General features: G+C 38.0%; 4 protein-coding genes across 5 annotated transcripts in view; 1 reads left to right on the top strand and 3 right to left on the bottom strand.

The window, feature by feature from the left end:
• The window catches only part of LOC129753661 (serine/threonine-protein kinase S6KL), a 225,540-nt gene extending 215,973 nt beyond the window's left edge, over positions 1–9,567 (bottom strand). Inside the window, exons 1-7 of the mRNA XM_055749506.1 lie at positions 9,036–9,567; positions 7,717–7,883; positions 7,323–7,557; positions 7,127–7,250; positions 6,958–7,056; positions 6,674–6,832; positions 4,755–4,843 (exon numbers count right to left, since the gene is read on the bottom strand). Of these exons, the coding sequence (XP_055605481.1) occupies positions 4,755–4,843; positions 6,674–6,832; positions 6,958–7,056; positions 7,127–7,250; positions 7,323–7,557; positions 7,717–7,883; positions 9,036–9,215 (1,053 nt within the window). The 5' untranslated portion in view covers positions 9,216–9,567. The remainder of the gene's footprint in view (positions 1–4,754; positions 4,844–6,673; positions 6,833–6,957; positions 7,057–7,126; positions 7,251–7,322; positions 7,558–7,716; positions 7,884–9,035) is intronic.
• On the bottom strand, positions 4,994–6,629 carry LOC129753674 (autophagy-related protein 101). Its single transcript, XM_055749521.1, has one exon. It carries the CDS (start codon positions 6,477–6,479, stop codon positions 5,823–5,825), a length of 657 nt encoding a protein of 218 aa, XP_055605496.1. The 5' UTR covers positions 6,480–6,629; the 3' UTR covers positions 4,994–5,822.
• Positions 9,568–11,347: 1,780 nt separating the features above from the next.
• LOC129744347 (polymerase delta-interacting protein 3-like) lies at positions 11,348–13,727 on the top strand. The gene is made up of 5 exons (XM_055736827.1): positions 11,348–11,617; positions 11,684–12,166; positions 12,225–12,802; positions 12,880–13,085; positions 13,203–13,727. Exons 2-5 carry the CDS (start codon positions 11,707–11,709, stop codon positions 13,309–13,311), a joined length of 1,353 nt encoding a protein of 450 aa, XP_055592802.1. The 5' UTR covers positions 11,348–11,617; positions 11,684–11,706; the 3' UTR covers positions 13,312–13,727.
• An 873-nt stretch (positions 13,728–14,600) lies between these two features.
• Positions 14,601–25,537, bottom strand: LOC129744334 (papilin-like). 2 transcript variants are annotated; one of them, XM_055736816.1, is made up of 4 exons: positions 18,591–25,537; positions 16,164–16,302; positions 15,808–16,078; positions 14,601–15,743 (listed from the first exon to the last, which is right to left on the bottom strand). In XM_055736816.1, the coding sequence occupies exons 1-4, from the start codon at positions 18,724–18,726 to the stop codon at positions 14,691–14,693; spliced, it is 1,599 nt and encodes a 532-aa protein (XP_055592791.1). In that variant the 5' UTR covers positions 18,727–25,537; the 3' UTR covers positions 14,601–14,690. The 2 variants fall into 2 exon arrangements, with proteins under 2 accessions (XP_055592791.1, XP_055592784.1); XM_055736809.1 differs by having other exon boundaries at positions 15,808–16,081; positions 18,591–25,534.
• Between the last annotated feature and the right edge of the window lie 559 nt (positions 25,538–26,096).

Raw genomic sequence — 26,096 nt, 5'->3', positions numbered from 1 at the left:
TGGGGAGTTTGGAAAGCCTCAGTAAAACAGATCATATCGAACTTTAAAAAATCTCTGAACCACATTTACATCATGATCAAAATTATATTTTAGAAGTTTCTATTCGTACTGATAGTTTTGTATTAAAAACATCTAATATTCAGTTAAATTTTTACTAAACTTCAACAGTATATTGTATAATTATGAAAATGAAAGAAAATTCAAATAGCTTAGTATTGGTAACGTGCTCTTAAAAATTTATTGGAATTTAAAGTGGATTAAAATTTGTCAAGATTTTAACCATATGCGTTTTGGTTTTGATAAATCTTTCAGAAGGACGACATACATATTTAATAATGAAAAAAAAATTTCACAAACTTTTTCATATAAAAAAGGTGCAATTATTACAGATGATCAAATGCATCTTCGTCCTGTTTACAGATGACTTTCTCGATACAAATAGCAAATCAACATTTAAAATTATGAAAAATTCCACTGTAGTGTTTTTTTATTTTATTTAAAAATAACTAGAATTTTTTTTTCAGGCAGACCAGTTAACCTTAAAACTTTTTAAATGGGTGGCGAATAGACATTTATGGAATTTATAATGAAGGTTTCAAATTGGTTCAATGAATTTGTAAAAAAACATGGAACAAAAATTTCTTACTAAGATAAATCTGTACTGAGGCAGGCACATGCAGATTTTTTTAATTTTAATGGGAATTTTTTTTCCCTTGAATATTGACGAAAAATTACTTGTTTGGCCCGCAAGCATATCTCATTTCAAAAATTTGGCCCTCCAGTTGAAAATGTTGGCCACCCATGTTTTAAACTAAGCATTCCAGGTTGCCTGGTTTTAGAAGGGCTTGCCTGCATATTCAAGGCAAAATTCGAGGCGAGTCCGGCCTGGCTCGGATGATAGGATTTCATAAAAAAAAAACTGCCCGGTTTTTTAGACCTAAGACATGAGACACGAGACCTGAGACATCTGGTCATCACGAGACCGGGATCTGGTGTCGTGTGACCAGACCCCGGGCAACGTCATACGTTTTATCTATGTATCGTGTGACCAACATCTTTTAAATATGTGCTCGTGAATCTCTTTTTTAAGCTTTTTTCCTAAGATTTAAGCTTTTTTTTTGCCTTGAGAGCATAGGAGATGAAAGCTCAAATCAGAGAAAAAAGGTTTAAATCCAAGGAAACAAGCCTAAATCTGAGAGATGTGTACCACACGGATTGTATATCGTTGCCGGGATCTGGATCTGGTGACCAACATATATTTGCTAAGTGTTAGTGAATTTCGTTTTAAAGCTTTTTTATCAGATTTAAGCTTTTTTTTTGCCTTGAGAGCATTGGAGATGAAAGCTTAAATCTGATAAAAAGGATTAAATCTGACAAAAAAAACGCTTCAATCTGAGAGATGTTCTCCACAAGGCTTCTATAAGGTTGCATGGGGATGTTTGTTCTTTCCTTTCGTCAAATCACAGACAAATATTACGTAACGAAATTTTCTATCATTTTCAACAACCAAATCATATTAACTCTTAATCAGTTTATCGGTGAAAGTGATGTCCTTTTTAGTAAGAACAATTAAGGATTATGATTTTTTTTGTAGACGGGTAGAAGGTTAGAAGAAATGAAAGATGATTAAATTAAGCAAGTAGAACCATTGGTAGTTCATTATTAGATCAGACTATCGACCGTAACGATAGCAACCAAATCCCAGTTGTATCTTACGCGATTATAACAAATTTAGAATGCAATCTATCGATGGATGCGTTCTAACTTTAACACTAGAAGGACCGGCAAATTGGATATACCTATTCGGACCGTGACCAGTCAAAATGACTGGTAAAGGGGAAATTTTTTATATCATAATATTTTTAACTTTTTTCTTTTGAAATTATTATGTTATTTATTCGATAACATTTTTGTTATAAAATGGAAATATTTTTTCCCCATGGGTGCACGGAATCACCTCATTTTGGCATAGTTGACGAATGCGTGTATGTCATAAAATAAATATTTCAAATAATTTTCAAAAAATTAAAACACATTATCAATCTAATTATAAAATTATGTTAGATGGCTATGGGTATTGACCATGGGTGCACGGTTTCACTTCAATTTTGATTATTAGTATTGTTATTGTTCTGAAATTTTTCAACACGTTGCCTATAAATTATACCTGGTATTGTAGGTTTTGAAGCACATTTTTTCTATAAGGTGAACAATTTACCATGGATGCACGGATTCACCGCCATTCATCCAAAATAAACTTTTTTTGCATGCTAATGGTAAAGAATAAAGACATTTATAGATTCAAATGAAAATTTGTGTTATATACATGGTTTTTCTCTATGGGTGCACGGATTCACCGCGTTTTAATCAAATATTGGACTTTTTGCAAATTTTTAAAAAGCATTTTTACAAATCTTAACTAAACCAAAGTCGAAACCATGTCTTTCATGTTGGAACATAATGGTTTAAATAAGTTCCGCTTTTTCATTCTTAGGAAAAGAAATATTTCAATTTTATCTTGACATAATAAATTTATATATTTTTTTATTGAAAAACAGATTTTTGCAATCGTATATTTATCTGATAAGATCTGATAAACATCCAAGAAATTGGAAAACGGTTACCATGGACCGACTGAATTTTCAGGAATTATATGCATCAAGTTGTGTCGTGCGACGGAAAACAGTGAAAATAAAAATAATGAATCAACGTTGTTAAATGTACACGCTTATTTGTTTTCCTTAAAAGTTTTTCAATTGACCAATATTGCATTTCAAATACCTATCATATCTAACTTAAAAATATTTTGTGTTCTGAAGCAAATTGAAAACTATTTATTTCTATATAATTTACAACGGCGAATGTACAGCCATTCCGTGCACCTATGTTGAAATATCTTAGCGCCGATGTAGTCTATCAGATAGGCTGGTCTAGGTATGCCAGGTGTACTGGGTTCGATTCCCGGTATCGGCAAGAAAACTTTTGGGTTTGAACCCCATTAGTTGCCGACAGGTAAGATGTGTTTCCTCTTATAACTGGCTGTATAATAAGAATGTTCAATCATTTGCCAGCTGGCCAGGTATATATACGGGTGCCGGAATACCTGTAAGTAAACTTGCATTGGAAATTTGTCGTACCAAATAATCTAGGATCATGTCATACTTAGGCAGAAACTGCGGTGAATTCGTGCACCCATGGTGGATAACCAACATATAAAAAATATTCCGTGCACCCATATTGAAATATCATTTAAATTATTCAGTTTCATAGCTGATGTCTTCAAATTTGAATAAATGAGTACACAATTCATAATTAATTTACTCATTCTAGTTTAGTATAAAAAATATTTATCACCTGAAACTACTCGATTACTCGAATAGACATGTATTAAATCTAACATAACTTTTACAAATCTTGATGAAATTTCGCCAAATTTTGACAGAAAGTTCGATTATAGTTAAGCAACAAAACAGACCAAAAAAATTGGGAGTCAAGTGCTTGAAGCGCCACATAGTGGCCAATCCGAGAACTTTTTCTACACATTTTCATGACTTCGCATCGAAAATCAATAATTTCATAACGAATGACACACTTCTGCCCACCATAAATCAACTGAGGCTCATTGTCTTGAATGTAGATTGCAAATGAAACCAAAAGCAAGCGAAAAAAATTTATCTTGTTTGAGTTATAGGGTTGTGAATTTTACCAGTCACTTTGACTGGCCACGGTCCGAGTGTACATGGCGAAATTTTTCTCGCTTATTAAAAGAGTTAGTGAAATAAAAAATACACAGTTTTGTAGAGATTCAAAATTCATGGAAAGTCGTATTTTTGCGAATTTCTAAAGCGAAGTATTAAAAAGATATTCAACAAACAAAGTGTCCAACCAGTCATTTTGACTGGTGCGGTCTTTCTAGTGTTAAGGGAACTTAATTCTACTCGCTCATTTTCAACATAATTCATTTCTTCAAACCTTCTATCCAACTATAAAACATTTCATAATCTTGAAATGTTCTTACTAAAAAGGACATCACTCAGTAATCAGAAGAATTTTCCAAAGTGTTGTTTCTGAAGCGGATATTTAAAAACATTTTGTTGAAAACTGATTAAGTGATGCAACGAACGATTACTGATAATTTTTGAAGTTCTCCTTATTTGTTTAGGAGATATTAAACTATGCAATCTGGATAAGATAAAATCTTGTTATAAGAATATCAACAACTGATATAATTGAGCAAAAGTCATATTGATTTTTTTATATATGATTTAAGATGTTGTAACATCCTGAAGTACTGAATTATAACTCATTTTAAAAGACTAAAATTGAAATCAAAATAGTTTATCTTGATACAGTGTTGTTATTCTCTCCAAATCGGGTCGACTGAAGGACTTAATGAAGGTTAAAATTTCTATTGCGGGCCTTATTACATAAGACGAGCCGAGTAACTAGACTCGACTCCAGTCACTGTCGAGTCGAGCGAAATGTCGTATTATGGTAGTCGAGTAAAACAGCTGAGTCAGCTCTACTCAGTCGAGCTACTCGACTGAAATTCGCCTCGACTCGACTACTGTAATACCAAAATGGCACACTCGAGTAAAATGACTCGTGACTCGTCTTATGAAATAGGGCCCTACATATATATTCGATTTTTTTTTTCTTAAAACATTGTCAGTTCAAATGTTAGAAGAGAAGGTAGTTCAAAATAATACTATTCGGTAGTTTACCTTTGTAGATATACATAGATTTAGACTTACCTCGCTTGTATACATACGGCAAGCAAGCACACCAAGCGCCCACCAATCTATGGCGTGACCATAAGGTTCTCCGGTCAGGATCTCCGGTGCTGCACTCGTTCGAACAAATTCGAAACAGAACAGAAAGAAACGAAAAAGAATACATAATTAGGAAAAAATTACCTACTTACCTGTAAAACAATAATTGAAAACAAATATTACGAGAGGTTTGGATTTTGGATTAAAATAAAAGTATTGAGTTTAAGGCTTCTTCTCTGCAATGGAATTAGCATTCAACATTTGACTATTTTCGTTTAATTTATTTTCCTTTTTTACAAGCATCCATGAGAGCTTGTTTCTTTTGTGATTATAATTCGAAGAAAATACATCTACATCGAAGTGAAACTTCTCACTATGATAACTAAAACTAAGCATCGCAAATTTACAGCTTCTTCCAATACATTTTAGTGCATTTTGACTTTATTCTCGACTCGATAGCAATTGAAGCCCAACGAACGAGTTGCCTGCCACGTGGTCCGTTTCTATATTATACAATACACATTCAATCATCTATCGTAACATCAACATTTCACATCGTACCAATTAATCGTTATGTCCATTCATAGATTTTATGCTGGGCGTAAACTAGGCTTGAACAACACATTTATGCATTCTTATATTATTCTATGGATGATTATAAAATAGAAATTAAAACTCTTATAAGCGTGGTTTGCATTCTTCCATTCTATTTTCTATCATAATTTCAGAATGATTGACACTCTTTTTACAGCTACCCTGGTGTTTCTGGTACAAATGAGAAAAGCAATTTGAACTTTAAAAGCAATAACCCAGATTGTTGCTTTATAATTAAGTTGAAGCATTTGCAGGTACACTTATCGTATCCCCATTGTGTAAAATTTTGAAAATTTTTGCAAATGAAAAACCAAATTTCAAACAAATGTTTGCAGAATTCTCCTGCCGATTCACGGACAGTTAACATGATTTACTAAGAGGTCTTCTACAGACAAGACCTGCCCGATATTTTGAGACCATGGCTGTCAAAGCAAACAATACAACTGCCGAAAACAGTCACAAAGAAAGGGTGCCTTTGAACAATTTCTTCACCGTCTTGCCTACCGAGGTCGTACTTGGACCAGCAGTCGTAAACTTAAACTGAAAAAGGTACGGCTGTACATCAGGAAATGAAGTATCAAACACCGAATCCAGTTCCATCTGGTTGGGCGTCTTTGGCAGGTAGTCATGTCGATTCATGACCTCCGTTATGTACACTATCTTATCGGACAACATATCACCGACTCGCTCTCGGCAAATCTGCCGATCGTCTTCGTTATTCAAATTAATCAGCTCCAACCGAATAGTCCACACCTCCCAAGGGATGGTTTCGGTCATGAAAGCCCATCGCGCTTTCTTCCGCTGGAAAAATTCCAGACTGATTTGACCGGTTCCAGAACTTTCATTGCTTCTGAGCTGTTTGCTGAATTCTCCAATCTCTTGTTTAATTCTTTCGTCTAGCGTCGGTGAACTACAGCACACGTATGTGAAATCAATGAAATCGCAATCCACATCCATGTAACCGATAGTTCCCACCGAGTACATAGCTTCGCCACTGTACATAAACTTCCCCAAGCTACGATGGAACAGGATCGTATGAAATATTCCGGAGACAGCTTCATCGACTTGTCGCCCCTCCATAGTAAGGTCAAACGTTAGCGATCGTGCATTCATTTTGCCGACACGAACGTAGCTAACCAGTGAATGTCGAATGACCTCGGAAAAACAATATCTGCTTGCCCCTTAAAGTCTTTTCGCTTTTTTACCATCTAACATGTAATGTAGGGTGCCCAAGTCTCTGAGTCAGACTGACACGTAACAACTTGATATATCAAATCTTGTCAATTCAATAAATGTAGATAGTTTACCCATGTACTGCAAGGTTCCACAGAGCGTACGCGTTCGAGAACCTATGCTCAACCACTTGCTGAGGCCAAAGTCAATCAGACGGATGTGGTAGTCCTGGTCCAGGAGAACGTTTTCAGGTTTTAAATCCCGGTATATTATGCCGGCTTGGTGCAGGAAATCTAAAAGTTCAATACGGAATGATGAGTTTAACGTATTTACGAGGTATCTGTGTACCGCAGTTTTTTTTTCAATCATTGATGTTCATGTAAATAAGACCTGCTGGGGTTTGAATATTTTGACTTACCTAAGGCCAAAGCGATTTCTGCTACGTATAGTTGGACCAGTTCTAATGGAAACTGTTGAAATCGCTGGAATAACTCTCCATTCGGGTAAAATTTGGAAACTAAAACATAAATTAATTCAATTAAAAGCGTTGTCGAATGATTTAACTTTGTAGTATAGTAAATACTCACGCAAATAAACTTGTTTCTTAGTTTGCCAGTAGCGAACACATTCAGCCAAAAATTTATGATGACCGCAAATGGTTTGAATATCGCATTCGTCCTTCAGCTGACGAACAGCGTTGTTGTCAATAATCTGGAAATAAAGTGACGTATAAATGCTATGTTCTAATACAAATGTACCTACATTTTTAAAAAGATGATTTACCTGAGATTTACTTAAAATTTTGAGCGCCAAATCATCAGTCTTTTCGCCTCCATCGACCGATCGGACCTGATAAACTCTCCCGAATGCTCCGTTCGCAAGGTGGCGCACTCTCAGATACCGACGTTCGGCATGGATGTCAATCGTAAAATGCGGTAAAAATAGTGCTTCAGCATGCGTTACTGGCCAACAGGTCTTGGACAATTGATGAGCATCTGCCAACGTTCCTTCCTGCCACCTGTCATTTGGATCGAACATACAGTTACGTTTAATCACGCCATTCATGGCTTTAACTTATTTTCATCCTTATCTAGCTCATAGTAAACAAATCATCATCATTATCACCCGTTGCAACTTCTAAGTCACCGGTCAAACGTTCAAATGTAAAAATATTTACCTTTTTCGCGAAACTCGACTCCACGGGCGATTGTAAACTGGAGCTGATCTACGCCTTCCGTTGCTAGCTGTGGTGTTCAGGGCCGTACAGGATAGAGAACTGGACAGCTTCTGAAAGCTCTCATTCAATCGTCCCAATATTTCATCCAAACTGACCGATCTACGGAGCTGAAATTGAGAAACTTTATTATTAAGTTCCTGTTTTTACTCTTAACTTACATAAACAAACAAGTACTGTTTTTTAATTAAAAAAAAATAAGAATAATTTAAAGTTCAATTTTTGCTTTAAGTTTAGATGAATGTTAAGGTTTTTAAGTAAGAATTAAACAACTAAAGATTTGCAAATCAAAGACTGATAGGAGATGAGTAGAAAATGGGAGAGAGGCATTTATAAAAAATATTTTAATCACATACTACATACGAATAATCTAACTGTTGGCTATCATGAAATTGATCATGTTGTGTTGTGTGCTTGGCTGCTGGATACCCTTAGTGCCCGAAGTAAACTACCTGGAGTTCCAATTGGAAACATCTTAGCAAACTTAAATCTCGAATATTTGTACCCGATATACAAATATCCTAAACTCTCTGACTTGTTCGTTTAGTCCTCCTACCTACCTAACTTTTCCCCTGGTTATGTACCCTATTAATGTTCGCTTCGTCCACATAATAGAGCAACACCCCATCGGGTTCGACAAACACCAGATGAAGGCTAGCCAGGAAGACGAAAACCTGGAGTAGCTAGGTACTTAAACCTCAGCTACAGAAAGCCACCACCAAACCCTGACGTTAAAGCGCTCCTCTTTCCTCTGCCAATATTAGAGATGTTACTTACAGTTGAGTCGCCGCAACTATTACGGATCCCTCTTCTACTAACATAGAACAATCAAGTGGACACATTCGGTAAAATGAAACTTCCTAGTAAAATTCTTGATTAAAAAAATAATAAGTAATCTGTTTTATATAAGTAATGCCAAATAGAGTAGACATTACCTTAACTCTGTTAGTCATGGTTTTGCCGAAGGATAATTTTTACATATTCTAATATCATATTCCTCATATATTATTTTATTTTTCATTTTAATATTTACTCATTACAAAAATAAGTCGAATGTCAAACATTTGTTTGTGATCTCCTAACTTTCTAAGCATGTGAGTTGAACTCCATCTTATTAAAAAAAAAAGGATACAAAGTATTATTTTTGACTACAATAATTCGTAATGTGTGGATTACTCGCTCTCGTCGTGCCCCCTGTTACATATATTATGTAAATAAGCAAATGAATGCCCCATTTGAGCCGTCTTAGTTTCTATACGAACCTGTCCGGAGGCAGTTCCAGCTGATTTCCTGGTTCCCGGAAGTCTGTTTTGAGCCACCGATGTGGAAGATGACGGTGACAGTGATGACGATGAATTCGCAAATTTCACTCTTCTTTCGATGCTCCCGTTATCTACTTCGGGTGCAGTGAATGTTGAAGAATTACTGCTACGATTTCCCATAAAATAGAAACGTCTGGGCGCGGGCCAGCTAAAATTACGTTTTTTTTTTCTTCTCCCTTATAACCTTCAACTTTGATCGTATGGGAAACTGGAATCCCACAGCTGCTCGGGGCGCAGTCCCCCTTGTATTATTTACGCATAGCGATGTTCACTGCTCTGATATGACTTTTAAAAAGAATTTGCAGCTTTCCAAACTATTTTATCACGAACATTAAGATCAGTTCTTCATATTTTCACGGTAACGATTGTTGTCAAATCGTCATTCTTTTATAACTTTCTGTCTGTCTGTCTGACTCGTCTGACTGAACTTCGTTTTGGTGGTTTTGTGTGAGCGATGTGTTTCACTGTCCCTATAAGAAATCGGCTTCTTCAAAACTACCAGCACTGCACGACGATGAGTAGAGCATCGTTTGACCCAAGTCTCAAATCGGTCGATAAAGACCGGTTTATATTTTCTTTCTTTTCTCATTAAAAATGGCAGAAATCGTTAAGCCTTATGCAATTTTCACTGGAAAGCAGTTAACAGATTAGCGCTCCTAAATAGGGCAAGATATTAACAAGTTCATGAAGTTGACTGCTACCTCAATTAAATTGTCTGCTGCCATTTATCAAGATGCTGCAAAATGCTCTAATATCGTTGCAAAAATCAACGGGATGAAACGAGTTTTGAAAAAGTAGGAATCACTTCCTATAGGGTTTTCTTACAGTATTGAAAACAAACTGGCAGTAAAATTTGACATTCGACTTCGAGGGGTGCGTTTCGGGAGCAGGGGTGTCAGGTGTCCTGATTTTTCAGGATTTGTCTTTATTTTCGAGAGGCCGTCCTGAGTTTTCAAAAATGCTTGAATTGTCCTGATTTTTTAAAAATGACCTTTAAAATGTCCTGATTTGTCATGATCTTTGAAAAATATCTAAATATAACGAAATTTATTGTTAAATGGTGAGAAAATCGAACTATTTAAAATAGTTTACCCAGTTTAACCGATGATAGTCTTTGGTTCAAATAATATTTAAATAGTGTTTTTCGATTCTTCTCGCTTAAGTTGCATAACTTGAGGCTTCTTCAGCATCTGTATTTCGCCTTAAGTTAAGCAATCTGAGCAGAGCCGCACGTCATTTTCATCAATTTAGCGGTGTCCTGAAAAATCCTGATTTTTTTCATCGCGGTGTCCTGATTTTTGTCAAAACCACCTGGCACCCCTGTTTGGGAATACCCGCATCAGTGGTGTGGTTTTGAGTTTTTGACAAAAATCAGGACACGACGATAAATAAAATATCAAGATTTTTCAGGTCACCATACTAAATTGATGGAAATAATAAGTCTGTTTAATGAAATCTAGTCGAAACGGGTCGAAACAAGTAGATATGGATTGACAGTTGATCACCTGTCTCTTTCCAATTGACTTTGACCGATTTGTACCAGGTTGAAACGAATCCTGCTGCCGAGCTGGATCGGTTTCGACTAATTTCAACTTGCTCCATTGAACAACGACCTGACTAGTTTCGACCAAAACATTGGCTCGTTGAACATCTATCAGTTGACAGAAACCAGTTGAAACCGATTTTTATATACCATTAAACGAAGCTAATTTAAAGCTCTGCAGAGCATCCTTATACGTGCTTATACATTGCATAAATAAATGCGAAATATATGTACTGAAGACGCCTAAAATTATGCAACTGAAATGAGCAGAATCTTAATTAATAATGTATTGAATATAAGTCGTAGCCATTAGTTGGCCTGCAATTTATATCGAAAAACACCACTTAAATATCATCTCAACTAAAGATTATCATCGGTCAAACAATTTTATAAATGATTTTTTTTTTATGTTCTTAATCATAAATTCAGTTTCTATCTAGATATTTTTATGAAAATTAGGACAAATCAAGACATTTTACAGACTATATTTTCAAAAATCATTCGTTTATATTTTAATCAGGACGGTCTCTCGAAAACAGAACACTTGGCACCTCTGGAAATGACAGCAAAACACCCTGTACGAAATTTTTTTCACCAACTTGTGGATTACGGCTTCTTCATGTATTTTTTAAACTAATAAATAGTAACTATCAGATTTTCAATTGATTTTTGGTAATTTCACAACTTTATTTCTTGTTCTCTACTGTTCATCAGTTTTCGTTTTCTTCTTAAATAATGTATAATTTTTTGCCATAATTTTGCAATACGGTAACGAGCAAATCGAACTTGAATGTTGTGAGAAAATCTGACTGGGTAGAAAAAAAATAAGAATAAAAGTAAGCCAACGCGAAGCAGAACTGCCGCATCCATTCGCTCCAGTCAAAAGGCTGAAATCCAGCTGTAAATTTAGCATTTGGATATTTCATTAAGATTATTCAGTGTTAATCGTTGAATATTTTCAAACCCGTAGCTGACAAAGGTAAGTAGTTGGAATCTAATTTACAATTCTACAGAATGCAAACGGTAATTTTACATTTCAATTCAGTGAGAGTCGCATTTCAAAACAAGATGGATGCGATGAGTTTGAGTTTGGATGAAATCATCAAAAAGAAATCTATTGGAAAACGTCCAAAACCTGTAGCAGTAGAAGGTGTCGGCAGGAAAGCCGGTCGATCAACAAAGCCCAATCCGGCTGGGAAAAAGTCTCAGGGTTCACCGGCAGCGGGAGGCAGTCCAAATGGGCGTCGGAAGATAGCCGCTGCAGCTGGTTCCATTCAGCGCCGACGTGTTGCCGGAGCTGGTGGCAATCGGGTAAATAAGGTAGCGACGACCGGAAAACCCAGACCGATTGTGGATGCTCGGATGAAAATCATTCAGAAGAAACGTGCTCAAATTCGCGATGCCAGGGACAAATTGGTCGAGATCGCTCGCAATAGCGGAGATGCACGATTAAGGTTGCTCAAACGGAAGGGAAAACTTCCACCCCCAGGCAATGGGATATTGAAAAAATCTCCCGGCAGCGCGGGTGGTATGTAACATAATTATTGTACTCAATATAATGTTCCTAACGGTTGCTTATCTTCCAGGAAAACCATATCCGGACAGTATGGATGTCGATTACGACCTAGATGTGGTTGAAGTACGACGCCCAGTTGTTCCATTAAAGCGTACGGTTCGCAACGAAATGTTTACTGTCCCTAGCACAATGCCACCGCTACCAACATTCAGTCGAAGTGTCCGGAGCTCGCCGCCACCGCAACCGTCTTCGTCTTCGTGGAGCAGCGATCCATTTGATTGTTATGAAGTGCACACTAGTAGACCCACCATCAAGAAATCTCATCCGGTTGCCCCGCCTCCCCATTATGATGAGCTGCCTCCGAGACGCGGAATAATGAGGGCCCGTTCACCACCATCTTCCCATCCAATCTATGTGGACGATCGTCCGCATCTTTCGTCGACAATGCGAGCCCGTCTAGAAAGGGCTCCCAACCCAGGCGAGTCCATGGGAATATTTTCCAAAATGCCCCCGGAGGAACACCCTAGCAGTCGCCATCACCATCATCATCCTTCGCAACCTTTGTCCCCATCGCCATCACCACCTATCTCCGGTTACAGAATCGTTGTCAGCAATTTACATTCTAGTGTAACCCAAAATGATATCAAGGTTTGTTTGTTGTTTGCTGAATGTTTATCACAGTTTAAATGATGAATGAATAACTTTCTTTTCATTTCGAATTACAGGAATTATTTGAAGACATCGGTGATCTGCTGGAATCTCGTTTGGTACGCCCTGGAGTTGCAGAAGTTATATATCGTACCCTTAAAGATGCAGAGGAGGCCGTAGATACTTATCATAATCGGCAGCTAGACGGACAGCCAATGAAATGCTTGCTGGTAAAGCCACGTTCCTTCAACAAACCAACAGCCCCGGCCATCAGCTACTCGAGGTGAATTTCCAATTTTTTTTCCTAATCCTTGTAGTGTAGCGCGACCATGCTGATATTCCACAATAAATGACCACCAACTCTTCATTTCATTATAACATGTCTTCCATTACCCCTTAGCTCGTCCAGGTCTCATAAGCCTTTCTACTCATCGTCCGGGTCCAAGAATTCGTCGATCGAAATCGATATCGATGCATTACATACGGTTCTGTTCAGAAGGGAACACTAAGCTAATTTCAGACCCACCTTACCAGCATTGTATTGACAACTAACTCGAACTTCATTGACCCTACTACTGCGAAAGCATTCGAGGGATGAGACAAAACCACTGACGAAAAAATGACGCGTAGCAGTGAAACGATTGGATACTTCCACCTTATCTAGAGATGCGTCTGATTTATCATCGCCCTACAGTCCTTCGCATCATTCGCATTAGCAAATCGTCTCTTTACGTTACGAAACTCCTTCTCCAATGAAAACAATTAAATTTCTCATTCCTTGTTCAACAAACCGACAAGGAACAGAAAATTATGATGAGTTCTACTGCATAATCGGTAATGATAAAGAAATATTTAGTTATAAGTATAATTAATTAAAATATGGCCACCAATTCTACAGTCTGGTAACTTAGTTGAAAATAAACCAATTTCAACCTATGAATGAAAAACTTTTTTGTGAATACCGAACGCCGCAAATCTATTTCCTGCTTTTGCATCAGGTTGAAACTATCGCGTCCAAAATCGGGGACAAATTAACGAAAATGGGGAACTGTTTGTAGAATTTTGTGACACTACTCAATTGGTATCCCGAGATAGTTGAACAGAAAATCAAATTGGTGCAAAGACTAATGCTACAACGTCGCTGAAAGACCGAATAGGTCAGCTGCTATTGACAAGATATGCTCAAACGCTGGACTGAGCATTTCGAACATCTCTTCCTATTCTCAAATACCGCGATGGCCAACAGAGCCCGCAGCTCTAAGCGCCAACAAAGTCGCATTAATGCTCAAAGCCGATCCTGCCTATTCACCGCACTTTTACTAATATCTGGGATACTGCAACATTCATGTCGACCACAAAGCTAGGAACTTCAGGACTCTCTTCTGTTGGTGTTAGTTGATTTCGAAAAAGCTTATACGAATAGGAGTCCCAGTGAAGCTAGTCCATCTCATCGAAGCAAAGAACGAGGCATTTTCGAAACCCTGCATCTTATCCGTCCGATCACACCGAGGATTGCCGTGGAACCCCGAGACACTGGAACAGCTGGCAAACAAAAGTCCTAATCTTTAACTCAAACGTCAAATCCGTATTGTTCTATGGGAGCGAAACTTCAACCACATTTGTAATTGGCAGCCTGCGGAATATCATCAAAAAGAAGTAGAAATCGAGATTCGGAAATTACGTTCCCGAGATGGATTGAGCACACTTCGCCAAGGGATGAGAACGAGATTAACAGGAGAAGCGCTTGAAGAAGGCTGTCATCCTTACCAATTAGTAAAACCGTATACACCTGTCCGAATAAAGTAAATATAGATAGACTCTTTTAATACTGGATTCCTTGATTCAGCAGTAAGAATAACATTAGGTTAACATACTCCTAACAAAGTGTCTAGTTTTCATCCATCGTAGACGGTTCTATTGTTGCTTCTACTGTAACATCAGTTGTTGATTCCGAAGTCGCGTTCGTTGAAGGACCACCGAACTGCATATCCAACGATTCTGAGGCATCTGATTGTCTTACTCGCTCCGCTGCAACAAGCTGGCTGCCAGTCTCTTGTACAATTGACGTTGTAAATCGGCAAAGTCCTACCCCAGAGCTGCTACTTGCAGATTGCGGTTTGCTAGTCGAATTCGTATTGATGTTTTGACGAATCTGATTTTTATTATATCGATTCGCGTTGTCCTGAACCAGGACAGGATTAGAAGTAGAAGGTCTGACAATATCGCTTGCACGCCGATTGATTTCGTTCACTTGCACCTGATGGTAGTCAGTTTTACCGTGAAAACTTTTGGTGACCCGAGTAATTCGTGGTGGTTCTATAAAACCCTCTCGAATCACAAGCGCACCCGGAGTTGGCGTGGTGTTGTTCAAACGAATTGGCATTGCTTTAGTGGTTTTCAAGCATTTTTCCTGATCACAGTCGAATTTACAGGCTAAATTTTTATCTACATTTGTTATCTCCTTCTGAAGCTCATCAAAGGACATATTGATACGGTTAAACGGTTGTTCATTGCAAGACGTGGCTCTTTTCAATGTCACTTGAGATCGTTCGCCGAATTTACTTTGCTCATGGGACAGATTTTTTGCCTCAGTACAGGATTCTTTCTCGTACAAACTTATCTGCTTCTGTATGCGCCCACCCCGTAGATTATTTTCAACTTTTGAAGAAGGCCATGCTGTACCGTGCCACACGGTTGCTTCCGCCGGCGGAGCAGATGTTGGTGGTGTTGGAACCTCGTGTCTCGAATTGATCAATTCATGGCGCATATTTTTCATGTCGAACAGAAACTCTTTCTGCAGTTGTTTCCCAGAAGCCGTACTACCCGCAGCCAGGTTTAAATTTGGTGATACATTCTCGGCCATGTTAGTCGCTGATAGATCCCCGGTGCTTAGACAAGTGTCTGTCGATATAGTAGCGTCTTCATCATCTTCTTCGACGGTCTGGAAGATAAAAAAAAAACTGTATAATAAAAATTTCGTATTTTTTAAACCTTATCCGCCCTACCAAATCATTGTTCGTATTGGTAGATCCTTTGGTAGCGTCGTTGGTGTTAAACTCCCAATCAGAACAGGTGCTGATGGGTGTCAGATCACCGCTGATATCCAAGGTTGCATCTTTACTTATCGGCGGAATTCTGGCCGGGCTTCCCAAGCTTATGCTTGTTGCTAATTGATCGTAGTTAAAGTGCGATCCCAAAACATTCAAATCATTGTCGATCATTGGAAATATCTGAGGCAGATCATCTCGAACGCCTCCTCCAGTGGCCAAGGCTATGCTTCTGGGAGTAAATATCAACACCAAATGTAACATTTGAAAACCCCAAGATACTCTAGAAAAACATATCCAGCAATAGATCTTACCCATCGGTGCTAGTTATGCTTGCCGACATCTCACTGCTGGGACATCCGCGAGAGAACATGTCGCTATAGTTTGGAGACGAAGGACCACCACTAGACATGGCACTCATGCTACTTGCCATGCTGGAGTGACCGCTCCAACCTTGCGCGAGACATGCAAGTAAGTAGTAAGTTGACCAAAAACAGGGAGAAATCAAATACGGTTTCAGGGGCGCGGAGCCAACAAAGTCAGTATTACAATCCCTCATTCACAGCGAACGAATCCACATATAGAATAAAACGAACGAACGAACCAAAGAAAGCTCTCCCCTGAAGCAATGTTCGCAACAGAAAAAGCACATAATAAAATGGTTTAGGAGCACGAACAAAAATTAACATTTGAGAAAGTATGGTACTTGGTCCAGTAGGTAGTTGCATTGCAATAAATAAGAAAGCGTTAACAGACATTTGTTATTTTAATCTTATAGGAAATAGCACTTGAAAAAGGGTTAATAAAAATTGAAGAATTTCCGTTAGAAGTCATTTCTGTTAGGAATTTTAGACAGTCGAACCGATGGGAATAGACCCACAGTTAACCTTGAGGTCCCCTGATTCATCAACAAAAACATATCCTAAGGCTAAACTTCCGAAAGGTGCTTTTATTTAAATTCGATCTTGTTTTCATGTGGATCCAAAACGTTCAGTTACAATTCATTGAAAAGAAATTCGTTGGTCAATGGGAAAAAACACTTAAAATGTCAAATTGTAGCACTTCAACCTTTTTGTCTGAATTGTAATAATTTTTGGATACTTGGACCTCAAGAAAAAGTGCCGAAAATTTGGTTCATAGCGTGCTGAAATGTATCTGGTGCATTACCCAAACCGAAAGATATGCGAATAAACTGCTTGTTTCAAGGGCGAAGGCGCAGCTAGCCCCCTGAAGCTGAAGATCTTGGAACTGAGCAAAGTTTCTTGGCTTAACACTAAAGAACACAAGACACAATGCGGGCCTGTTTTGTTTTATTCTGGCATACGTGAAAAAGTGCGGCCTTTGGACGAATAATTGATTTCCTTTTAAGCCCGCTTGCCCTACGGCTCTTATAGATGGGAGTATAGTTGTAACAAGATCCAGAAAGCGGATTAGAAACTTTACAATGGTCCAGTGTTATGCACAAACTGACGTTGCTGATTTGCAGCAGAAATGGCAGTCTTACGGACAGAGATGTTTGGTAAAAAAGCAAACAGATCATCCAAGAATATAGTTCATAACGCGCTGGAATGTAGCTGGCGCGCTCCTCTGGTCGAAGGGTATGCGAAAAAATTCAAAGTGCTTTGTTTTCGGTTATGAAGGCTAGCTAGGGATTTTCCTTCGTATGATTTAGTCTTGTTGATTCCAGTCTTCAGATCAAGCGCGGGGAACAATTTTTTTCTCATTTTTATAGTGATTTGCTGTTTACAAAGATATTATTAAGTTCGTCTGTTTGATCCAAGATTCAAGAAAACAACATTTTCTATCATTAATTCATAACGACATAGTTCCCTGTCGATGCAATATATCGAATAAAGTTGCGGAAATCTCTCTGTTAACCGTAATAAGAACTATTCACCGTAGGTATTTATTACTGTATCTGATTCATATTGTTTTTTTTTTACAGTATATTTTCTCTATGTTGGATAAAATACAATGCCTGGAGGCTGAACTAAACGCATTTTTTTCGAATTCGTTAACAGTCTATTTTATTTAAGGACATTTTCATTCGAATCAGTTATTTCTATGTCCCTGTATGATGTTCGGCGTACTATTCTAGAGCTTGAATTTTGAAATGTATGATGTTTGAAGATGTTCAACGCGTCCCTGCAAGTAAGCGCCCTTGCATCACGTCATTTTTGACACGAACATCATCAAATACGGTAGGTACGAACGAGGTCTGTTCAATAAGAATTCAAATCTTGGAAAGGTAGAAATAAATTTTCTCATATGCGGTACTGCCCAAATTGACCACTTAAATTGGTCGGACTTCACGGTATAAAAAAATACCAACACTTTTTGAAGAAACCTCGTTTGAAAAATGTTAGGTAGGTACTTAAAGCAATAAATTCAATGTTGTATCATTTGTATAGTAATTTATCACAATTTGAAACCGTATGTATAGTTTTGCATACACTTTCTATCTGTTATTTCTGAACCAGCCAATGATGTTGCGTTCGGCATCAAGTATTGAGCAAAACCTTTACTAACCGTACACATAGTATAACACATAATGACAAATTATCCATAAATATACACAGCGTATAGAACACAAGAGAAAAAACACTTGATATCAAATATTGAGGGTGATAAACTATAGAAAAAAAATATTATACAACACAAAAATTAGGTAGGATACAAAACAGCCGTAACTATAGTTATAGTATGGAGGAACAACCTTTGTTTCAACTAATCGGACTTACTCGCCTGGGGCAGCACGGAACGGCCTTCGGTGATCACCGAGGACGCCGACGGACTCGGCGTCGGTGTTGGCAGCGGCGTCGATGGATACTTGGGCGGCGACGATGCCGGCGTCTTGAACAGCGGACCGGTCGTCATTTTCTCCAGGAAGTTGTCCAGCTGGCGCAGTGAGAGTGCATTGTGCAGCGTCTCTAGCGGGCGAATCGGAGGCACTCCGCCGAATCCTTCAATCGCTTAAACAGAACAGGTTCGAGAAAAGTGATGGCGATGCATTTTCGTGGGGGTTGTGTGATGGCCACATATTTGGGTTTCATTTTTGTTTTAATAACAGCGTGGGGCAGGTTTAGAAATTGCGATATAGTTGTGTAATGTGCGGTTCAGCCCAGAGAAGAAGAGGGATGGGAATTGTGCAGGTTCAGTAGCATTTGTTTTTTTTTTTAATTTTTGTTGGTTGATTTTGTAGAGGAGTGGTTAGAAGCATAATTCGGTTTTCCAGGAATAGGAGGGAATTAAATAATTTAGTTTAATGTTTCCGAAAAAAATAAGTATCATTAACAAAAACAAACCTATGATGAATCGAAACACTTTGCCGAGGTTTCGAAATACGTTCAATGCACTTAAAACGGAGTCAAATTACATCTGATATATTCGGACAAATTACTCAAAAAAAAATTTGATGCTAAAGTAACGAACAAATTTGCTTTTTGTTTTTAGTTCGATTTAATTTTGAACACCTAATTCAATCTGATTTTTCATCACAGAAAATTGAATACCAAATCATGCTATCATTTTAATCTCACTTTTCTGCTCATCATAATACATGAAACCTTAATGAAGCCTCGTTTTGTTTTCTTGGAAGAAAAAACAAAACCAAATAGTGCTTCCATTTGGATATCAAAGCCTTATTTAGGTATTGGTTAGGCATAATCTTTTTCTATATTGATGCTTCGATAAAACCTAATTTTGACATCGGGAAAAGTGCGATACTAAATTAAGCTGACGGTTTGGCATTGATAGCTCATTTTGGGTACTGTTTGCTATCGCTTCAGGCATCGAAGTTTCTATTCAAAATTTAAATGGTCAACCAGTCGATTTCAGTTTCCGGATTTTCTAGATTTTGTGTCCGGCTTAGAATTCCTGATAATCATTTTGGCGAAGGCAGAATTTAAAATTTATGAACTCCTACACAAATCAAAAAATCAAAATGGAGATTTATAGTAAAGAAAAAGCAAGACCATAAAGGGTGATACGGTCAAAATTTGGTCAATATCAACTTGACGTATTTCTTTCAATTTTGCATTTAAAAAACCTGAACACCCCTCATTTTGAAGGCGTGTGTGTGCAGAATGTTGCTCCTATTTTGATTTTGGAATTCACTCATCAGTTGTCAAAATGCCGTCCAAGGAAGAAGAGCAGCGTATCAAAATTTTGCTCACGCATCGCGAAAATCCGAGCTGCTCGCACGCAAAGCTGGCAAAATCGCTAAAAGTTGCCAAATCAACCGTTACTAATGTAATTAAAGTGTTTGGGGAACGTTTGTCGACAGCCAGGAAGTCTGGATCGGGGGGAAATCGAAAACCGGAAGCCACTGAGATGACAAAGAGAGTTGCCGGTAGTTTCAAGCGAAACCCTAACCTCTCTCTCCGAGATGCCGCAAATAAGCTGGGTGTATCGTCTACAACCGTGCATCGAGCCAAAAAACGAGCCGGACTATCGACTTACAAGAAGGTATTGACTCCAAATCGCGATGATAAACAAAATACGACGGCCAAAGCACGAAGTTTGACTGCGTGGTAATGGACGACGAAACCTACGTCAAAGCCGACTACAAGCAGCTTCCGGGACAGGAGTTTTATACGGCAAAAGGAAGGGGAAAGGTAGCAGATATTTTCAAGCACATGAAACTGTCAAAGTTCGCAAAGAAATATATGGTTTGGCAAGCCATCTGTACCTGTTGCTTGAAAAGCACCATTTTCATAGCTTCCGGAATTGTCAACCAAGAAATTTACGTGAAAGAGTGTTTGAATAAACGTCTGCTGCCTTTCCTTAAGAAAAACAGTTTTTCCGTACTGTTTTGACCGGATTTGGCATCTTGTTATTACGGTAAAAAGGCCATGGAGTGGTACGCCGCCAACAACTGAATATTTTTCCTGAATTATATACTAATTAAACTTGAAAAAGAAATTTAATTCGATTTCACCGAAACCCCAAATTTCATAATTCAAACAACATGGCCACTATCGACTGGGTATCTGAGCTTGATCTATCAAATCCCAATGATGCCGCAGAAACCTTCTAACATATTCTGAATTATGTCATCGATCGTCACGTCCCAAAACGCTCTAGCGGTGGAAATATGGGAATTCCCTGGATCACGACTGAACTGAGACGACCGAAGACGGCAAAGAGATGTGCCCTTCGAAAATACTAGAAGCAAAAATTATACCGTTAACTTAACTCCGCTTATTAAAAAGCCAATGAACGTTGTTACCATACTACCTATGTCGCGTACAACGTAACCTCAAGTCTTGCCCAAAATCGTTTTGGTAACACGTAAATAGTCAGCGCAAAGAACCTGGTATACCTTCAAACATGTTTCTGGATGGCATTACGGCGAACTCTGATCGTGGAATCTGCGAACTCTTCGCCCAGAAAATCCTCTAGTATTTTGACTTCAGCTTCAACATCCTCAGAACATTAAGCTTGCAGTGTCAGGAAAGTTTCCTTATTGGGCTTATTGGGCTGAATGGTATTGAAATCGAGGAGGCAGTTCTCTAAATCATTAGCGAAGCTCAAGAATTCCTTTTCTAAGGGCCCGGACGGGATACCAACTGCTTTTTAAAAAGTTTTATGCCTGTTTTGCTGACTCCTATTCGGCTTATTTTTTCAAGCTTCGCATAACTTTACTATGAAAGTAAGTTTACATGTTCCCGGTACAAAAAAAAGAAGAAAGGAGTGTCAGGAGATGTCAACAATTACCGTGGAATCTCTGCCTTATGTTCGATTGCCAAACTATTTGAATTGGTGGGCTTGGATCCTTTTTTTCACGTCCTGCAAAAATAACATCTGCAATGATCAGCACAGATTCATGCCCAAACGCTCTACGGCAAATAACTTGCTAACGTTCACTTCTTTTGTGCATGAAAGTTTTGCTGCCAAATCTCAAACTGATGCTATCTATACCGATCTGTCCGCTACACTCTACTTGGGTTCCGAAATTACTTAAACTGGCTGTAAATTGATAGTTCGAACGGGTGACATTTTTTCTAGGTAGTTCCCTGCCAACTCCGGTGTGGCCAAAGGTAGCCATCTAAGATCGATTATTTTCCTAATTTATTTCAACAACGTGTTGTCAGTGACAACACTTCTCACTTGTCACTTCTCGACGGCCTCAAACTTTTGCGAACCCATCGCACGTATGAACCACGTTAACGATCTTGGCGTAAATAATTTCAGATCAACGCCTAGAACCCAAGGCACACACCAACTACGTGATTGATAAAGCATTCAGAAGTCTTGGTTAAATTTTTAGAGTGGCGAAGGACTTCAAGTACGTGTATTGCCTGAAAAGCCTACTGTGACGACGGGGTCCCTCGTTGCCGCAACACTGCACGACGCGACGCTGCATTAGATGACAAAATTGACGTGCGCGGAGAGAACTGTCACGAGTGAGGGAAGAACTGGGAAAAAGTTGTTAAGTCTTTCCACCTGAAGTGAACTTTCGACCGTTCTGTTATAGAGAATAGAATTTCTAAATCCATATCGTTTAGTGCAGTTGATCATATTTCCCCATTTAAATTAGTTTATTAAAGATCAGCTTTATTGTAAGTACTATGAACACTTATAAAATTTAGATTATCATGCAGGCACAGATCTACTCGTGGGTAACTACAGCCGACTCATTTCCAGTAAAGGTGTAGATCGCACCAAAAATTGTAAGATTATTAAACCCCAAATTACAATGTCTACAATATCTAATAAACCACTAATTTACAGCTCGAAGCTGACCATCAAATTTGTCTGCTATCGTGAATCCTTGGTGATCCGCAAAATTTCCCTCATAACCTAACACCTACACTGCCGCATCGTTCGTTCCATCCTTGAATACGCATCAGCTGCCTGGGGCCTTAACTACCAGAACGGTGTCGATCGGCTCGAGGCAATTCAGCAGCGATTCTTGCGATACGCCCTTAGACACCTGAACTGGCAAGATCTTTTTCGCTTGCCTACCTACGTAAATGGGTGCCACCTCATTGATATTGACAAGCTACACGTGCCTTATTCGTCGCCGATCTCCTGACATCGCAAATCGACTGTCCCACGCTACTGGAGGCTATTCCACTTAGTGTACGATCCCGTGGTCTTGGGAATCAGGATCTTCAATTGTACATTTCGATTCGAATGAACCATTACGGAACTAACAGCGCCCTCATCGGTGCAGTGAGATCGACCGACCGTTTTTCGGAGCATTTTTCCTTCGACGTTTCGAGGGATGTTTTCCGAAAAATAGAAAAGTCTGTTTCACATAGAATCTGGTCGCATCTTTTTATTTACTGCAGCGCCCCTAGTTGTCACATCGCAAATCTATTGACAGTGTTTTGATTCGGATGGTTTGTTTACTTAGTGGTGAAAATTTCAACAAGATTGAAGCAGTCAATCAAAAGTTATCGACGATGGGACGCGAAAGGCGAGAGAAAATTCTGCACATTCACGTGGAGAAACCGACGTGGTCAGGGGTAAAGATCGCGAAATTCCTGAAATATCCTAAATCGACTGTGTAAATTCGGTGCTGCAACGTTACCGGGAGACCCTTACGGTGAATCGAGCAAAACAAACCAGGCGTAAAAGTGGAACATATGACCGGAAGGTAATTCGATCAATTCACAATAATCCTAGAATCTTCTTGCGTGATTTGGCGAAAAAGTTCAAGACGAACCACAGTACAGCTCGACGAATTTGTTTGCGAGAAGGCTTGTGGTCGTATCATGCAAGCAAACACCGCAACAGGACGCTGAAACAAAATCTGGTTGCCAAAACCAGGGCAAGGAAGTTGTACTAGTAATACCGTATTTGTTTATGCCGAGTGTTGCACTAGTGTTGCACTGGTGCACCACTAGGTGCTGTCAAACTGTTTGTTTATTTGGACGGTGTTGCACTGGTTTTGACCTGGTGTTGTACTGCCATCGGGCGGTAGTGTCCCGAAAATTTTGTCAGTGTTGCGAGAGAGCATGTGAGTGAGTGAGGTAGCAATACACTGGCGACGATTTATGTTTGTTTTTGTCGAATACGGTAGACCACTGATCGAGGGGAGAAAACAAATACGGTATAAGTGTTGACCAAGTACAACGGATGCATTTTGATGGACGACGAAACTTACGTCAAAATGGATTTGGGACAAATACCCGGTAACAAATTTTACCTTGCGAAGCGTAAAGGGATGTTGCGGGTAGATTCAAGTTTGTTTTCGCAGATAAATTTGCTCGTAAGTTGATGATTTGGCAAGGGATCTGTAGTTGTGGGAAGAAGACTAAGGTTTTCATCACTGGGGACACAATGAATGGAAATGTTTACAAAGAAGAATGTCTCCAGAAGAGGCTTTGCCATTCATTCGGTCCCACAAAGGCCCGGTAAAGTTCTGGCCGGACCTGGCAAGCTACCACTACAGCCGGGATGTCGTTAAGTGGTATAAGGAGAAAAAAATCGATTTTGTTGAAAAAAGTATCAATCCACCAAACTGTCCGGATTTTCATCCCAGCGAGAAATATAGGGCAATAGTTAAGCAGCATCCAGGGTGGCCACAGCTTATTCATTTTGAAATTCCCGGTTTTTTCCCGGTTTCCCGGTTTTTAAATTCAAGATTTCCCAGGTATTGATGATCCAATTTCATTGACGAAAAGCAATATTTTCATAAAAACCATGTTCATACCATTGAACATTTAGACGAACTCGATTCTATTTTCAGTTTTTTAAAACTTTTTATCAAAATGATTAAAAAACACCGTACACAAAATCGTTATGGAAATAGAAAAAAAAAAGCTGGTGTCGACGACACTATGATGCATTTAAAACATATTTTCGATAGATAAGTTAAAATCATGTTCACAAAAAATTTAAAAATTGTGTGCTAAACAATGTTTACAACAAATCTGTCGTCATTATGGCTATGGTGGAAATCAAATGAATCAAATGTGATATTCGATCATTTTTTTAAGTTACAGATACCAAGTGTGTCATTACAGTTCACAATATTCATTTCTCTGGAAATTTGTTTGATTACTTAAACTTACCTTTTATGATTAAAAAACCAATAACCATCAAGATTTTGAAAATAAACCGTTCTACATAACGTATGAAATGTCAAAACGAAAATACCCCATGACTAATCAATGGTAATATTAGAAAGAACACAAATCGTATCCAGACGCAGTGCTCTAGAAATACTGCCAATACTTAAAATCATAACCTAATAAGAAATCAAATCAATAATGATCATAATTACCTTAGATGACCCTACCATTTTCCGACATTCTTGTCTTCTGTTTATTAACCCGAGTCTCAAAACGAAAAATATTTTCTATACAATTCAGTAAAGATTTTTTTATATTTATAAAAAGCCCATAAATTGAAAAGGTCTAGATCATTTTTAACTCCTTGTTAAAATATAAAAAAATTAATCAAACATTATTATTGCATCGTAATTCCAAAGTTCTCATTTCAGAACTCGGAAATCACGATTTCAATTATGAATTCTCATTGCGAAATTGAAAAAAAATATGGGCAACAAGTCACACAGACTAGATTTACAGTTATGGGGATTATTCAATACGATATCAAAGTTTGAGGTATAAAAATATAAGAACCAATTTAGATTCACCCACTGCATTTTTTTTAGTCAAGGAATTTTAATTCCAAAATACAAATTTATGGAAAAGGTATTAAAAATTATGGTTTTTAAATTATTGATACTAATATCAAAGTTCGTAGACAAATAAACGTTAGAAAACATTTAATGATTGATTTTATAGCATAGTAATATTGTAATTTTGACGTTTTAATCGATTGAAACTCGAATTTAACTGTGTTTTTAAACACTAAACTTTTGAACACTAAATTCAGAACGCATGAGATTCAAAGATCAGTTTTTTCAATCAGTGATTCAGTATAAAACTGTACCGGATATTCGGGCCGAATATAACCCAAATTTTAAATTTGTCAAATATTAAAGCTACAAATAGTTGTGCCTAGTATTCGATCGAATATATGCAAATTTTGAAAGAAATTTTCAAATTAAATTGACAATATTTTTGAAGCAGTCATAAAATTTTTAAACAAAACATTGTAAATAGAGCAATCTTAAATCCTCTTCTGCATACGATGAATACAATATATGATCTCGACTTTTTTTGAAGTTTTAGAGCTTGATTCAGTACTGCAAAACATTTCAAACCAATTTCATTGTTTATAGAATTTATCTTATTTCTTACACTTTTTAAAGAATTCAATATTTT

The sequence above is a fragment of the Uranotaenia lowii genome, chromosome 1, assembly GCF_029784155.1.
Source record: "Uranotaenia lowii strain MFRU-FL chromosome 1, ASM2978415v1, whole genome shotgun sequence".
NCBI classification, from domain to species: domain Eukaryota; kingdom Metazoa; phylum Arthropoda; class Insecta; order Diptera; family Culicidae; genus Uranotaenia; species Uranotaenia lowii.
Note: the sequence above shows the minus strand (reverse complement) of the source record. Positions and strands in the feature narration are given on the sequence as shown.

What these genes read in the sequence shown, in the direction of transcription:
- LOC129753674 (XM_055749521.1), bottom strand. Translation starts at nt 6,479, where the DNA reads ATGAATGCACGATCGCTAACGTTTGACCTTACTATGGAGGGGCGACAA.
- LOC129744347 (XM_055736827.1), top strand. Translation starts at nt 11,707, where the DNA reads ATGGATGCGATGAGTTTGAGTTTGGATGAAATCATCAAAAAGAAATCT. An exon ending in ATCTCCCGGCAGCGCGGGTG is followed by an intron (nt 12,167 to 12,224) that starts GTATGTAACATA and finishes CTTATCTTCCAG; the next exon opens with GAAAACCATATCCGGACAGT. An exon ending in TAACCCAAAATGATATCAAG is followed by an intron (nt 12,803 to 12,879) that starts GTTTGTTTGTTG and finishes TTCGAATTACAG; the next exon opens with GAATTATTTGAAGACATCGG.
- LOC129744334 (XM_055736809.1), bottom strand. Translation starts at nt 18,726, where the DNA reads ATGACGACCGGTCCGCTGTTCAAGACGCCGGCATCGTCGCCGCCCAAG. An exon ending in AGCATAACTAGCACCGATGG is followed by an intron (nt 16,082 to 16,163) that starts GTAAGATCTATT and finishes ATTTACTCCCAG; the next exon opens with AAGCATAGCCTTGGCCACTG. An exon ending in CCAATACGAACAATGATTTG is followed by an intron (nt 15,744 to 15,807) that starts GTAGGGCGGATA and finishes TTTATCTTCCAG; the next exon opens with ACCGTCGAAGAAGATGATGA.